We start from the raw sequence: 16,046 nt of genomic DNA on the forward strand, positions 1-16,046 counted from the left end.
CCCTTTGTATTTCTGAAAACTAATAAAATAAATATTTTTGTGAATCAAAAAAAATATATTAAAAATATAAAAAATTAATAAAACACCTATATACACATGCTGGTATTTTTTTTTTTCAAAAAGTTGATAAATAAGAATTTGAAAATACGTTCGACTAAAGGTAGAATGTGCCTTCTACAGAAAATGGTATAGTAGAAAGCGATTTCTAAAATAAACACGTTCATCTACTATTTTTAGAACATACATTCTACTATTTACTAATTTTCTAAAAAAAGTAGAATGCACATTCTACTAATCCTAAAGCTATCTACTTTTCGTCCGGAAGCATCTTCTACTTTTATTAAGTATTCTAAATTTCGCGGAATGTGTTTTCTAAAATGTACTCTTCCGTCTACTAAAAGTAGAAAGCGTGTTCTGGATTTTTTTCAATGTTCTAAACTTTTAGAAGGCACCTTCTACGGATAAGATTACCTGATTTTTGTAAAAATTAATGAAAATTTCAATTAAGGAAATATTCTAAAAATCTCCTAAAAATATTCTAACTTCCTAAAACGTGTTATTTTCGATTTTGCTTGTCAAAATATTTTAAAAATGATTCTCCCTTGTTTTATTCATTAATCTATGGTTTTTCCATAGTTTTTCTTTTGATTTTTTCACAAACTATTGTTCTCTATGATACATATCTATACAACATGTGGTATTTTGAAATTAGGTGCAATTATTTGTAAAGTTTATTTATATTTTTATAAAGTTTACAAATTTTATTTTTATTAAAAGTTTTATTAAAAACATTTTTAAAATTTATATTTTTATTAAAAAGTTTGATAAAATTAAAATGGTTACAAACGTTTTAAACTTTTTATAAAAATAAAACTTTGTAAAATATTTTTTTATAAAGTTAGTTTAAAGTTTTTATTAAATTTTTTTGTAAAGTTTTATTTTTATTTTTATAAATTTTAAAATTTTTATTTAATTAAAATTTTATTAAAAACGTTTTAAAATTTTCATAAAAATAAAACTTTGTAAAATGTTTTTAATAAGTTTATTTAACGTTTTTATTAAAAAAATTGTAAATTATTTTTATTTTACAAAGTTTATTTTTATTAAATAAAATTTTAAAATTTTTATTTTATTTTCCCTTTTTAAAACGTTTTTAATTAACTTTAAAAAAATTATTTTAGTTAATGTGTTTAATAAAAACTTTAAACAAACTATATAAAATTTGTAAACTTTATAAAAATAAAATAAAACTTTACAAAAAAAATTTAATAAAAAGTTTAAACAAACTTTATAAAAATACATTAATTTTTTTATTAAAAATTTTGATAAAATTAAAAAGTTTACAAACATTTTAAACTTTTTATAAAAAATACAGCTTTGTTAACTGTTTTTTATTAGGTTGATTTAACGTTTTTTATTTTTAAAAAATTGTAAATTTTTTTTTTTTTTATTAAGTTTTACAAAGTTTATTTTTATTAAAAAAAAATTTTTATTTTCCATTTGAAAACGTTTTAATTATTATTTTAAAAAATTTTATTAGCTTAATGTGTTTAATTAGATTAATCAATGGTTAGTTTTGGGATTATGAAAAAAATTATACTAAAAAGACAACTAAATGATGGTTTTATACTATAGGGACAACCATGCTGAATTTTTGTTCTGTTTTGGCAATTTTCCCTTTAATTTTCAAGGATTTGTTCTTCATTTGATGAATGAAATTAATTTTTTTTTTGTCGTAATTCAACAGTTTGAAGTTACAATATATTTTGATGCAAACGCTATATTTGTCAACAAAAACTTGCTTTAATAATTGCATTAACAGTATTACAAATAGAAATGTTGAATGATATTTTTGTAAAAGAAAAAGGGACAAATGTGAAATATGCTAAACCGAAAAAACAAAGTAAAAAGGAGAATGTTTTGTTGGATGCCCGAGACGATGATTATCACTGACTTGCAGCTTTTGTCTGAAAGATGATACAGCGTCGTATCAACATCACTTCGTTTTACATTCTTGTAGAAAGATTCTTCCATTAATCCCAATTTTTTTTTTTTAAATTGTTAACTTTCCCAAGTGTAAAAGTCATGAGATCGGATAAAAAAAGTTATGAGATAAGTAAGTGCCAGTAATAGTATGTGTACTACTTTATTAGGGTTCTTGTTCCACGATGAAATAGAACAAAATGTCCTCTAATTCAAATTAGTGCTGCATTTACAAGGATCCAGAGAAAACATTAGGTTAAATCAATCATATGCACCAACTTTTGGATAAATTAGGAACAAATAATAGTTGTTGTTGTTTGTTGGTCGATCAGTCCAAATTCATCTTTTTGATAAATAAGTCCAAATTCATCTTTATCTGTTTAATTAATATTAAAATTGTCTTTTTCTAATATGCCACAAGTAAAATGGAGACAAAGAAAATAATGTTTCAACTACACAAAAGTTTGTTTATCAACTGTGTAGAATAAAGACTAGCAATAGTAGGCGTCCGCATTTCAGTTTAATTTTGAGTTTGGTTTAGGATCGGTCTGGTTTAATTTATTTGGGTCTAACAAAACTTCAACTAAAATCAATCTAAAGTTGGTTTGGTTTGTGTACGATTTTGCTCGGTTTAAATTCAGTTTTGTTCAGTTTTAGTTTGGTTTGGTTTGTGTTTGATTTTGTTTGCCTCTGTTCAATTGAATCAAGTCGATTTTTAGTTTTATTCTAATTCTGTTACAAAAATATATTTTATAAAAACATAAAACCTATCAATACTGAATCATTATTTTTCATATTTAAATAAAAATAGAACATCACAATAAAAATATACAAAATGTATTTAATAATTTTATATTATTTTCTTAAAACCTAATATAAATATTATATGCAATTTTTTTTTGGTTTGATGTTAATATATGAGATTCATATTTTTATTTGTTTTAGTTGTGTTTCTACTATTCATTAAGAAATGGAATGTATAAAATTATGCTTAGGTGTTTAGGTTAAATGTTTAAATATCTAAATCTAAATATTATTAGTATATTTACTTAATTTAAATAAATAAAACTTCAGTTTTTTGTTCGGTTTAAATTAAACGATTTAAGTTAATAAAAAAATTTATTCAAATGGTTTAGACATTTACTTTAGTTTGGTTGAGATCGGTTTGGATTCAATTAGATTCGTTTGGTTTGGTTTTGTTTGATTTTTTACCTACCCCGGCCCTAAGCAATAGCAACAGTCGAGTCTAACAGCAACTGTAGCACATAATTCCATCACATTTACCGACTAATCATACCATGTTACTGTAATTAAATCCTATATTTATCTTTTAGAAATAGGTAAAATGGTTTTTTTTGTTGGCCAGAAAGAAGAAAGTTTTGAAAAATTAATTGAAATATAATATGTTGCATATCATTTTCAAAAATATATTTACTGAAAAATATCCTAACGTCTGAGGTTAGAATTTATTAATATCGTTTAAGATTCAGTGATTATTTTTTAAAATTTAATATTTAGGAGGGTCTGGCTGGACTTACAAACATCTATAAATAATTCTTAAACATGATTGATTTAGGATGATTAATTTTATCTGTTTTCATAATAAACTTAGGGCAATTTTCATGTTTACCAATTGTTAGTACCATTATTGATGTTTACCACTATTAAAGAGAAATTATCAAAAATATCTTCTTCATTAAAAAACAAAATATTCATGTACCCTTGCTCTATATATATAATAAATAATTATTTAAATAAATAAAAGAAATAAAATATAAAGAATAAAATAAAATATAAGATAATTTTTTAATGTTTTCGGACTATATTTTTTACATCCGAAAAAATTTATAAACTTTTTTTTGAACTTTTTTAGAATTTGCTTTTCAAATTTTCGTTTTGAAATTAAAAAATTATTTTTAAAATTTTTTGACTATTTATTTTTATATTTAATAGAATCCTAAACTCTATATTCCAAAAACTTACCCTACCCCCAACTCTAAACTCTAAATCTAGATTAGTTAACCATAAGATTATAAATGTCATTTTATCTCTTTAAAAATGAGAGTAAAAATAGTTAAAATAAACATGAAAATAGTATTATAAATGTGGTATTTTTTGCAATTTCTCATAAACTTAATATATTTATCAAAGGAACTATCATTTAAATGTAAAGTAGGTGACTTGCCGGTGTCTATGCGTGAATATTTTGTTTTTTAAGAAACCAAAATGTAATAATTTTGGGTAATTTTTATTAGTCTTAGTTGTATTTGTTTTTGTCTTTTCATCTTATTTTAGTTAAAGTAGTATTATTTATGTTACAGTAGTATTATTTATAAATTGTTTAGTTGTAGTTTTATAATTGTTTGTGCAATATATTCTATTAAAAGTTTTATTTACAAATTATTTAGTTGTACTATTATAATTGTTTGTGAAATATATTCCACTTGGCCATAATATTTATTTCTAAAGTTACAAAATCTAGTGTAAAAATTAATTTAAATGTGTTAATTATTTTGGATTCAAATTTTACCAAATTTTTCAAACTTCTTAACCAAGTCATTACTTTTATTTATTGCATTAATACGATTTTTTTTTCAATTTTGATTTTTTATAATTGTAGGTTTTGTAGAAGTTGAAAGACATGAGTTTTAAAATTGTCTATCATCAAACTAAACCATCTCAAGAGGAACAACTTCTTTAAAGTGTTTCTTTTTTCAAAAACCTAATAATGTTTTTTCAGCTTCTTTAAGAAGAACAAAATTTCCGGATGGAAGTCATAGAAATTGTGTTCCTACAAAGGAAAGACATAGTTTTATGAATAAGAAAGATATTTTGTGAACGATGAGTGATTAGCTGATAATTTATATTTATGTTGATAGCTTAATAGTTTAGATTCATTAGAATCAATTGCTTACTTATGATTTGATGCATTTAAATAGTATTAGAATTAAGACTTTATAATGAAAAGCAAAGAAAATTGCATAAAACTGTGCGGATATTTTGTAGAAATAAAAAATTGTATAACTACCAAAAGGTATAATCACATAGTTTCTTTTCTTTTTTCTTTTTGTTAAGAAAGAGGATATTTGACATATATTAGACCTTTTCATTTTAATAGTAAAAATAATGTCTTTTTCATAAAATATGGTTTTATTAATAAAAACTAAAATAAAGACGAAAATATATCTAGATATTCTCTTTTATATGAAATTCTTTTTATAAATATTTAGTTATAAAAGAAATGTATTAATAAAAATAAATTAATAATGAAAGTTATAATAATAACTTAATTAGTAGTAAACCACCATAATATGATTTTATTATTAATAAAAATGAAAATAAAATAGAAATATTTATAGATATTGCCTTTTATACGAAATTCATTTTGATAACAATTTGAAAATTTGATATTGCCTTTTATATGAAAATTTGGTTATAAAAGTAATGTATTAATAAAAAGAAAATAAAAATTTTAATAATGACAATTATTTAATAAAATCAATTTATTAAGAGTATCAGTGCAATAAACTCCGTGAGAGTTAACGTGAGCATGGTTCATAGAAAAGTGATTTCTCAAATAATATTATAAAGATTTGGAAAATGATATCAAATTTAAGTTAAAGTTCGAATTCCCTAGAAAATATCATAGGATAACATTAAACATTTTTTTTTCAAATAGCCCACAAGAATTGTTTTTCCAAAATATCTCTAACTAAAAGTTTATTTTTAATAAATTTTATATTTGAGTTTATGTTTATCGATTATTATATAAGGCTTAATATTTAGAGGACAGAGCTAAAATAAAATCTTTGAATTTGGAATGATTTAATCATTTTATTTTTTAACCTATGTTATTTTAAATATTTTCCTTATGTGCTATTTTCATAATTTTTGTTATTAAATGATAAGGATCAAGTTCAGTAGATATTGTTTGCAAAGTAAGTTTTCACATTTTGTTTATATGTCTTCTTTAGTATCAGTTTCACTTAAAAATATAACATATCGTACTAGAAATGAAGACATCGCTTACGGTTAAATATTACATATAAACATTTAGCTTTGATTTTTTTTTTGTATTTAGAATATGTATCTCATACATCATTATTAAAGTATTTTTTTTTTGACAGCAACAAAACAGACTCATATAGACTCTGTTATCCAAACTGATAGCTCCGCATCCATATGAACGACAAAAGACGGTTGCTTCCTTGCACTGCGTGCTAGACTGTCCGCCTTATTATTTTGTGTTCGTGGTATATGAACGAGCTCTGAACTGTTAAAGTTTCTCTTCAGAACAATGATATCTTCTAGATAACTTGCAAAGGCTGGCCACTCTTCTGGTTCCGAAACCATCTTCACCAACTGAGAACAATCCATTGCAAACGTAACTGAAAACTGTCTCATTATTAAAGTAAATCTATTCAAATATGATATTAGATTATATAATAATAGAAATATATTAATATTTTATAAATTTCAAAATATTATTTCACTCAACTTTTAAAATTATATAATTTTGATTACTATATTTTAAAATTTCCACCGTTTTTTTTTAAAACTATAAAAATTTAATCGTAATATCATTAGTTTTCTTTAAATATCTACATAATTTAAAAGTATTTTTTAGTTTTAGTTTTTGATGATTATAATTTTTTTAGTCAGAAATTTATATTTTAACCAAAAATAGATACAAATATCAATATAATATTATAATTTTAAATATGTATATATTTATTCTTAAATATAATTTAAAACTAGAGTCTGATCCGTGCATTCGCACGGATGTTTGATTTAATAATACAGGCTTGAAAAACCGCCACTTCTCTTTGGCCCGACAGTGGATGGCTTGAAAGCCCATTGTTGGCAGGTGAGGTGCCCACCAAAAATGAAGCACTTTTTATGGCAGATTGTATCAGGGTGTATTGCGGTGAAAAAGAATCTTAAAGCCCGAGGTTTGCATGGGGATATTGGGTGTGATAGATGTGGGCACGCTGAGGAATCATTAAACCACGTATTTTTTGAGTGTCCTCCAGCTCGGCAGGTATGGGCACTATCAAAGATACCAACAAATCCAGATATCTTTCCTACGGAAGCACTGTTCACAAATATGGATCATTTATTCTGGCGAGTTCTCCCAAAGATGAATGATCATCAATTTGTATGGATACTATGGTATATTTGGAAGGCACGAAACAATAAGGTGTTTAGTAATCTGGATGTGGATGCATTGGATACACTAAAATTGGCAGAAACGGAATCTACCATGTGGGCTGCGGCACAAGAATTAGATGTAAGAAGAAATCTTCCGCACCAGGTACATCAACCTATCACAATTCCAGGAAGATGGTGTTTCATTGATGGTTCGTGGAAGGATAAGGATTCTTTCTCGGGACAGGGTTGGTATAGCACTTTAGAGGGATTCGAGGGATTAATGGGGGCACGAAATGTTCGAGCCAGTATATCACCCCTACACTCGGAGGTGGAAGCTTTGGTTTGGGCAATGGAGTGTATGAGAAATTTGCGACAGTTTCAGGTTACGTTTGCAACGGATTGTTCTCGGTTGGTGAAGATGGTTTCAGAACCAGAGGAGTGGCCAGCGTTTGCAAGTTATCTGGAGGATATTAAGAGTCTACAAAGTAGCTTCCAAAGTTCACAGCTTATTCATGTACCACGAACGGAGAATACAATGGCGGATCGTTTAGCACGCAGTGCTAGACAACAATCGTCTTTCGTCGTTCACATGGATGCGGAGTTACCAGTTTGGTGTGCAGAGTCTATATGAATCTGTGTTGTTGATGACAAAAAAAAAAAAAAAAAAAAATATATGAAACTCTTCGCAACAAAAGAATGTAATGGTTACATAAACAGTTCTTCTTATGGGTATGTTCGACTTGTAATATATAACATTTACGATAGATCAACGGTTTTTAATTTTCAGGAATTTGTTGACTGCTCATATTATGCGTGGATATAAAACTCATATTGTTAGTAATATTCGTCTTTTAACTATATTAACCATTTTTGATATATTTGCTTATAAATTAAATCAACATATATTATGTTTATGTATATTAATAAATTTATTTTCCTTTCTAAAATTTATTTATTTTTAATAAGATAGATAGATTTATGTTATATATGCCAAATAAATTTCACTTTTATGTTTATTTTTGAGAAAATATTAAATTAAAATTTATTTGTTGTATTCTTATAATTAAAAAATATATGTGTGAATTATATTTATCATAAAATTATTTAACATTTATTTGAAAATAACTTTATATTTTTACTAAAAATTATAATTTATATTTTTATTGAAATGAAATAATAATAATTTAAATTAATATATACTTTTAAAGTTTGTAGTCACATTTTAAATAAAATTGTTTTATTTTATTGTAAAACTTGATTTGAGAATAATTGTAAGTCTGATAAGTTTGATTATAAAAAAATCTAACAAAATAAATGATTTGTGTTTAATTATTTAAGTTTGGCAAGTTAAATCTAACAAAACAAATTGTTTGTAGTTAATTATTTAATGGTTATTAATAGATTGGCACAAATTGTAGTTATTAGGATGAGTAATTTTTATTTCTCAAACGTGCTTCAGTTTTAATAGTATACTAGATTTTGATCGGCGCTTTAAAAGCGCATATATATTTTTATTTTAATAAAATTTGATTGAATTTATAATTTTGATTAGAAAATAAATAATTTTAAAGTTTTTCTATTTGTGTTCAAAAAGAAATTGTTATGTTATAATACTTGATTTTCAAATAATGTTTTCATATCCAACCCAGACCTATGATTGAATCAATAAATCCGGTGATATGTGTATAATTCAGTTTAATTTAATAAAAAGAATTATAATTATAATCTTAAAAAACCTTGTAAAAATCTAAAAATCCGCTATTAACCTAAGATCCAATATGATATGATCCGCTGAAAACCAAAAAACTAAATAATACTTCTTAATATTATATAAAACTGAAAAATAATTATTTAGACTTTAGTAAGATTTATATTATGTCATTTGAAGAAAATGAAACAATGGTAATGGAAAAAAATATTATCGATATGAAAATATTATTTTATTTTTTTGATTAGTAATAAACTATGATAAGTTTGTATTTTATTTATGTTTATATCTAAAACTTAATTTTAAGATAAGTTTTTTAAAATTTGAACACTCAAAATTTGCGTATCATTATTATGTAAAAAATGACATAATAATATTATTTTTTAATTTGCATGTATATATTCATATCCTATTTTTAAATAATATTATAGATGAAAAATGATATTAAAATTAAATGGAAAGTATAATATGCGTAAAATTAAAATTATTATCATTCAAAAATATGGAAAGTATTAATTACTATTGCTATAGAGAATATTCAGTTTTTAGTTTCAATAAATCATATTTAACATTTAAATTAAATGTCAATAGGAGAAACTCGTAAATATATTGAAATGTAGAGGCAGAATCCTAAGTTTTTAAAATAGGATTTTGTTTTTAATAGTATAGATAGATTAGCCAAATTGTTTATTTTATCTTTAGTTAAACTAAAATTTATATCAAAACATCTCTAATAAAATAATAAAATCTAAAATATTATAATTTCTTTGTTGTTGCACTTGGTGTAGGAATAGAGAATCTCTAAGTGTAAAACAAATAAGTTTATGCAAATTGGACTACAACCAATGAGTGAGGTGGTTTAAAATCGGGTCAGGTCCAATAACCGAACTTCGGTTCAATGTTTGTTTACAGTTTAAATTGATTAAATTCGTATAAAAGCCCAATTGAATCCGGGCTTTAAAGCCCAACACATAATTGTCAAAAGCAGACGTAAACAAAAGAGTAACGTCTTCCTTCTTCAGCAATCTCTCTCTCTCTCTCTTAATCAATGGCGACAGAGTCCCCGAGCTCTGTTCGTAAAGGTGAGTTTTTGATTCATCTAATCAAATTAGAACAATCGAATCCATCTTTGAACCGATTCAATTTTTTTTTGTGATGATTTTCTCGTATGATATCCATTTTGATGATTTCTAGGGTTTTTGTTTCGATGACAGTTGTTATACATCTAAGAGCTACTGGAGGCGCTCCAATACTCAAACAATCTAAATTCAAGGTATTCAATCGCTTCACCTTCCACGTCATTTATGGGAGTTTAGGTTTAGGGTTTGTTTGATCTGTTCTTCCAGAAACGCGATGAAGTTTCTTGATTGATAAGTTAGTTTCTTTGTCGTGTAAACAGATTCCAGTAACTGATAAATTTGCTAAAGTGATTGACTTTCTTAGAAGACAGCTTCATTCTGACTCATTGGTAAAACACACAGCTTCTCCTTCTTGTATGTGTGTATGGATCTTTGGAGTTTGATTGTAACTAGTTTTGATGTTTTGTTTGCTTTGTTAAGTTTGTCTATGTGAACAGCGCTTTCTCGCCAAACCCTGATGAATCAGTAAACGATCTGTACACTGTAAGTGTTTTCACTTCGCACCCATTTGTATCTCTGTTTCTAGTATTATCTTTGAAATGATCTGCCTATTGCTTACGTGGTGCTGGTTTTGGTATTCGCAGAACTTTGGCTTTGATGGTAAACTGGTGGTTAACTATGCCTTCTCAATGGCATGGGGCTAAAGCCAAGAACTACTACACTGTTCTCATGTCACGTAAGCATATTCTTCCTGTTGTTATTTCTCTTCCTTCTTCGGCTTTAACTTTTCATTGTGGTTCTTCAGTTCTAGAAGTTTAACCTCAAAAATCTAGGTTCATATACTGATGATTAGGCAAGTGTGTATTATGAGCATTGCCATTGAAGTCTTTGAGTTTTTTTGTTTCAGGGTTGTGCTAGATGTTCTGGCTTTGTTGAAAAATGGCTTCCAGTTGGAAGTTGCTGTACATAATCTAGCATTGTAATTGATATTTTTGTCACCCTAAATACTTCATGTACATAAAAGACCATATGAAACTTCCAAAAATACTATTTTTTTCTTTTTGAATGAATGCTAAATTTATTCAAAAAATGCCTTATTTCATCAGATGCTTACCGTTTTGTTTTTAGAAAGTAAAAAACAACAAACCACTTTTACATCCTAGAACTGAACCAGAATTGCATCATCTCATCCACTCCCTTGAACTCCTTCATAAGCATCACACTGATCTTATTACGGATTCCCTTATCAAGCATTCTTTTAATCATTGACAAAGGTAATAGCTTACACCATGTCTGATTTTGTTGTGTTCTCTCCACACTGCATAAAGAACCGCTTGAAGTGAATACCTGATACAAAACAGACTCTTTTTCTCTCTTGATGTATCACTTACTACCCCCATGATCTCCTCCCACTGATTCGTATACGAAAAATACTATGTTTCTTATATATATATATATATATCAGTAGAATATGTTAATGTTTATTAATTATCGTAAGTATAATATAAATATATAGATATCAAAATATAATTTAAATAATAATATTAATTAAACTGTGACTTATCCTAAAATCATAGAAATATGAAAAATAAAAAATTTACATAAAATTATGGAGAAGATGACAAATAAGAAAAATCACTTGATAAATAATAGTATACTAGGTGTTTTGCCCGCACGGGCGGGCTTGATCATCTTACAAATATTTTATTAGTTTATATTTTATTAATTCAAAAGTCAGCACGGTAATTTATTAATTATGTTTTTAAAAAAAATCAAACATCAAATTATATATATGACAAAAAATTTCATTTTAATAATATGTTTATAATTGTGTTAATATTTTAAAAGAAAACATTTACATATTAGAAATATTTTAGAATATATATTTATACATACTGGTTTTAGTTGGTTAATATTTAATTATTAATAGTTTATATGTTTTATATTTTTATAATTGAAAAAATAAATTTTAAGATAACAGCACAATATATAAGAATTATCTTATTTAAATATTTTTAATTATATAATTAATTATATATCAAAATTCATTAAAGGTAATACTGACTTTAACCACTTAATTATTACAAATTTTTTATATCTTATTTTAACTTTAATAGTTGAAAAATATTTGAAGATAAAAACAAAATACATAAGAATTATCTTATTTTAAAAATAATAATATTAATAAAAATCAATATTGATTTTAACCACTTAATTATATCTAGTTTTTAACATTTATAATAGAAAACTATTTTAAGATAACGACACAATATATAAGAATTATCTTATTTTAATTAAATAATATTATTAATAAATTTCGTTTTTGATTATATAATTATATATATATATACTGTATAATTCATTAAGGGTAATATCGATATTAACCACTATAACTTTTAACGTGAGAGCTCCGTTGCAAAAAATTATAATTATCTAGACTATTTAATGATTTTTAATAGAATTCAATTTTTTACATAATAAATATATGTTCTAAAATTTATCTACTGAAAGTTAATATTAGTTTGGATAATATACAATAACATGAATTTTTTTATCAAAAAATACGTTTTTAATTGTTTTTATTATAACTAATTCATGTTTAATGATTAATTGTATAAAAATAAATAAATTATTCATTAAGGGTAGTATCGATATTAACCATTCTAACTTTTAACGTGGGAGCTCCGTTGCGAAAATTTACTTCGCAAATAATAGTATAGATATATATATATATATATCAGTAGAATATGTTAATGTTTATTAATTATCGTAAATATAATATAAATATATAGATATCAAAATATAATTTAAATAATAATATTAATTAAACTGTGACTTATCCTAAAATCATAGAAATATGAAAAATAAAAAAATTACATAAAATTATGGAGAAGATGAAAAATAAGCAAAATCACTTGATAAATAATAGTATAGATTATATTTTAGTTGTTTTAAAATGAAACCATAGCTTGATCCGCACAACCGTGCAGGTTTTGATTTTGATTTTGATTTTTTAAAAATTGATATTTGTTTTTCATAATTAGTATCATATATTTTAGATGTGTCACTATATTGGTTATTTTGATATTTTAGGTTTCTATACATTATAATCGAAGCTGGACTCAAACGGATAATATCATTATTTTTGGTTATTTGGTAATTTTAGGTTATTTTTAGTTTAGATACAAAATATCTGAACTGAATCGGATAATATGGTTATTTTTGGTAAAAATATTTGAAATTTTAGATAGATTAGTTATTTGAATATTTTTAAGTTACAATACATCAGAATTGAGTCCATTCGGACTAGGAGGATCCGACTCAAAAGTCACCAAAAAGATTTATAATACTCGAACATAGTCTAATTTCAAAACTCAAAAAATCTAATATCTGAAAAAACGAACCTTACTTGAATGGATGTCCGAAAGACCATTTTGCTAACTGTATATTATTATATTTACCTGAATAATTAAAAAGAGTAAAATTAACTACTGTTTTAGTGGTATTGAGGTATTCAGGTTTAAATATCATGTGTGTTTTTACATATTTATAAATAAATATTGATTTTATAAAAAAATGATAGTATATAATTATAATTTAAATTTATTAAATAACTGTTTATTATGAATTTTCTAAATACAATAATTTTATAGTTTATATTGAGTAATTTTATTTTAGTTTTGAATCGTCAACCATTTCATTAAGATTTTTAAAATATGACATGCCCGTCTGCACAAATAAAATTTATATAGTTTTTCATAGACCAATATTTTAATGTATGATAAAAATGTTATATATACTATTTAAAATTTGGTGCTATATACTTTATATTCTTCAATATTCATCATTTTCGATTTCCATTGGGATATTTATTTATATGAAATATAAATAAAATAATATATTTGCATACTGATTTATATTTTAATTATTTATTATGTAAATAACTCTTTTATCTGGTTTTTACTTTTTAGATATTACTAATTAATAATGAAAAATATAACTAATAGCTTTCAAACAATATTGTATTCTAAATTTATTAAATAGATACCTGAATTTGTTACTAATAAATAATGAAAAGTATAAGTATGTAGTTTCAAAACATTATTGTGTTTTTCTCTATTCAACTGCATAATAACTTTTATTACTGCATATCTCTATTATATTTACATACTAATTTATATTTTAATTATATATTATGTAAATAACTCTTTATGTATTTTTTACTTTTTAGATATTACTAATAAATAGTGAAACATATAACTACATAGCTTTCAAACAATATTGTATTCTAAATCTAATAAATAGATACATAAATTTATTATTAATAAGTAATGAAATATAAGTATGTAGTTTTAAAATAGTATTATATTTTTCCCTATTCAACTGCATGATTATTAATATTACTGCATAATCTAATTACATATATTTACGATATATTCCCCCAAAATTCAAATCATCATCAAGATGAAGTGCATGAGATTGAGTGTACTAAAACAACAACAACAACGTAAATAACCATTACTTACTTTTTTCAACTTTTTTGGTCTATCTTACGTTTTACATTGTTACACCGAATTTAAATAAAGAATTTGTATGTGTTTGTCAATATTTTATATTCCAATTAGGAATATTTTTAATTACAATATAAAAGCAATAACAATACTATGAATTTATCTTTAATTGTTTGCATAGAGTATCAAAATATGGTAAATTGTTGGTTAGCTAGATTACATGAAGTAGTAGTTTTAATTTTAATTAAATAAAGAAAATACAATAAATACTTAACATTAGGTTTATTAATTAATTCAGTGGCATAATATTGTAAATATTGTGTAAGTTTAATGATTAGTCTTAATTTGTATTTCTTTTTTAATAGATTAGGTATAAATATTTTTACTATTTTTAGAACTTTTTTTTAAATAGTTTCTTTCTAATTTGTGGGTTGGCGGAAATTTATCACGGGTATGATTGATTTTTATGTTATCACCCGTAAATACAGCTTTTGTAGTGATTTCAGCTGTTAGCGTTCTACAATAATCTCAGAAAATACTAAGCGTTTGCGGTTGCGGACAGATGGAAAGGTAAAACATTTTTTTTTCAAAAAACTATATAAATATAAAATAAATTATTTATTTAAAATTTTAAGTTTTAGTGTTGTAGCTTGTATTCTTTTTTAAAATAAAATGGTTTTAGAAAGAGAAAATAAATATAGAAAGCATTCACAGCACTTAGAGCATCTTCAAAATCCCAATTATTTTAAGGTTTGGCAAAACTTCAAATATGAGGTTTGAGGGTGTTTCTCTCCAAAAGAAAAACCTTATATTAAACCTTAAAACGTTTTTACTTTACATAACAGTCCTTATGTTTAATAAAACTTAACTAAAAGTATATTTTTTACAATAACTATAAAATGTACAACAAAAATATTATAAGTGAGTTTCTTTATTTTTTATTTGTAGATTACTGAGTCAAAATATTATGAAAATGAGCATTCTTGTTTATTGTCATTTCAATTTGTAATATGTAGCCAATATTGCATCTCTAACTGGTGCGTTGATATCATGTTCATTCAATAATCATGTGATGCAAAATAATGCATGTTCTTATTATATCATGTAATAACATTATTTAGTTTTTGTAAAATATTTATTATAGTGTTAATTAAATATTTTGTATTAAATAAGACTAAAATTATTAAACATGAAATTTATTAATATTATTTGAAAGTTACACAAGTAAAAAGATTAGAAAGTAAAGAACCTTAAATATAAGGTTTTGTAGAGTGAAACTTTATATTTGAGATTTCACTGTACAAATACATAAAACTTTATATTTGAAGTTATAAGAGAGTTTTTGGAGATGATCTTACCAATCATCTTTTAATAACAATTAAAATTATAACTATCCACATCTGAAAACGCTTCATAGTTGTGGTTACATGAATCAAGGCCCTATACATACATAGATACGTACCTATTAAGTTTAAAACAAATTCAAGCTGCATTTCAATTCAATTTTTCTTTTAAATTCGGTTGATACACATCCTCTCTGCAGCAGGGTCAAAAGGTATGTAATCTTCAGATAGTGATTTAAAATTTCAGAACGAAAAGAAATTGAGACGGAGG

General features: G+C 24.2%; 1 protein-coding gene across 2 annotated transcripts; it reads left to right on the top strand.

The window, feature by feature from the left end:
• The first annotated feature begins 9,806 nt into the window (after positions 1-9,806).
• Positions 9,807-11,026, top strand: LOC108854767 (ubiquitin-like protein ATG12A). Of its 2 annotated transcripts, none has more exons than XM_018628421.2 (6): positions 9,807-9,924; positions 10,057-10,115; positions 10,242-10,310; positions 10,402-10,464; positions 10,566-10,657; positions 10,829-11,026. In XM_018628421.2, exons 1-5 carry the CDS (start codon positions 9,891-9,893, stop codon positions 10,623-10,625), a joined length of 285 nt encoding a protein of 94 aa, XP_018483923.2. In that variant the 5' UTR covers positions 9,807-9,890; the 3' UTR covers positions 10,626-10,657; positions 10,829-11,026. The 2 variants fall into 2 exon arrangements, with proteins under 2 accessions (XP_018483923.2, XP_018483931.2); XM_018628429.2 differs by having other exon boundaries at positions 9,847-9,924; positions 10,037-10,115.
• Positions 11,027-16,046: the final 5,020 nt, after the last annotated feature.

Source organism: Raphanus sativus, chromosome 1 (assembly GCF_000801105.2).
Source record: "Raphanus sativus cultivar WK10039 chromosome 1, ASM80110v3, whole genome shotgun sequence".
NCBI classification, from domain to species: Eukaryota; Viridiplantae; Streptophyta; class Magnoliopsida; order Brassicales; family Brassicaceae; genus Raphanus; species Raphanus sativus.

Excerpts from the sequence above, each read along its gene's own strand:
- LOC108854767 (XM_018628421.2), top strand. The coding sequence starts at position 9,891 with ATGGCGACAGAGTCCCCGAGCTCTGTTCGTAAAG. Across the intron at positions 9,925-10,056 it reads CCCGAGCTCTGTTCGTAAAG|TTGTTATACATCTAAGAGCT; the intron begins GTGAGTTTTTGA and ends TTTCGATGACAG. Across the intron at positions 10,311-10,401 it reads AGCTTCATTCTGACTCATTG|TTTGTCTATGTGAACAGCGC; the intron begins GTAAAACACACA and ends TGCTTTGTTAAG.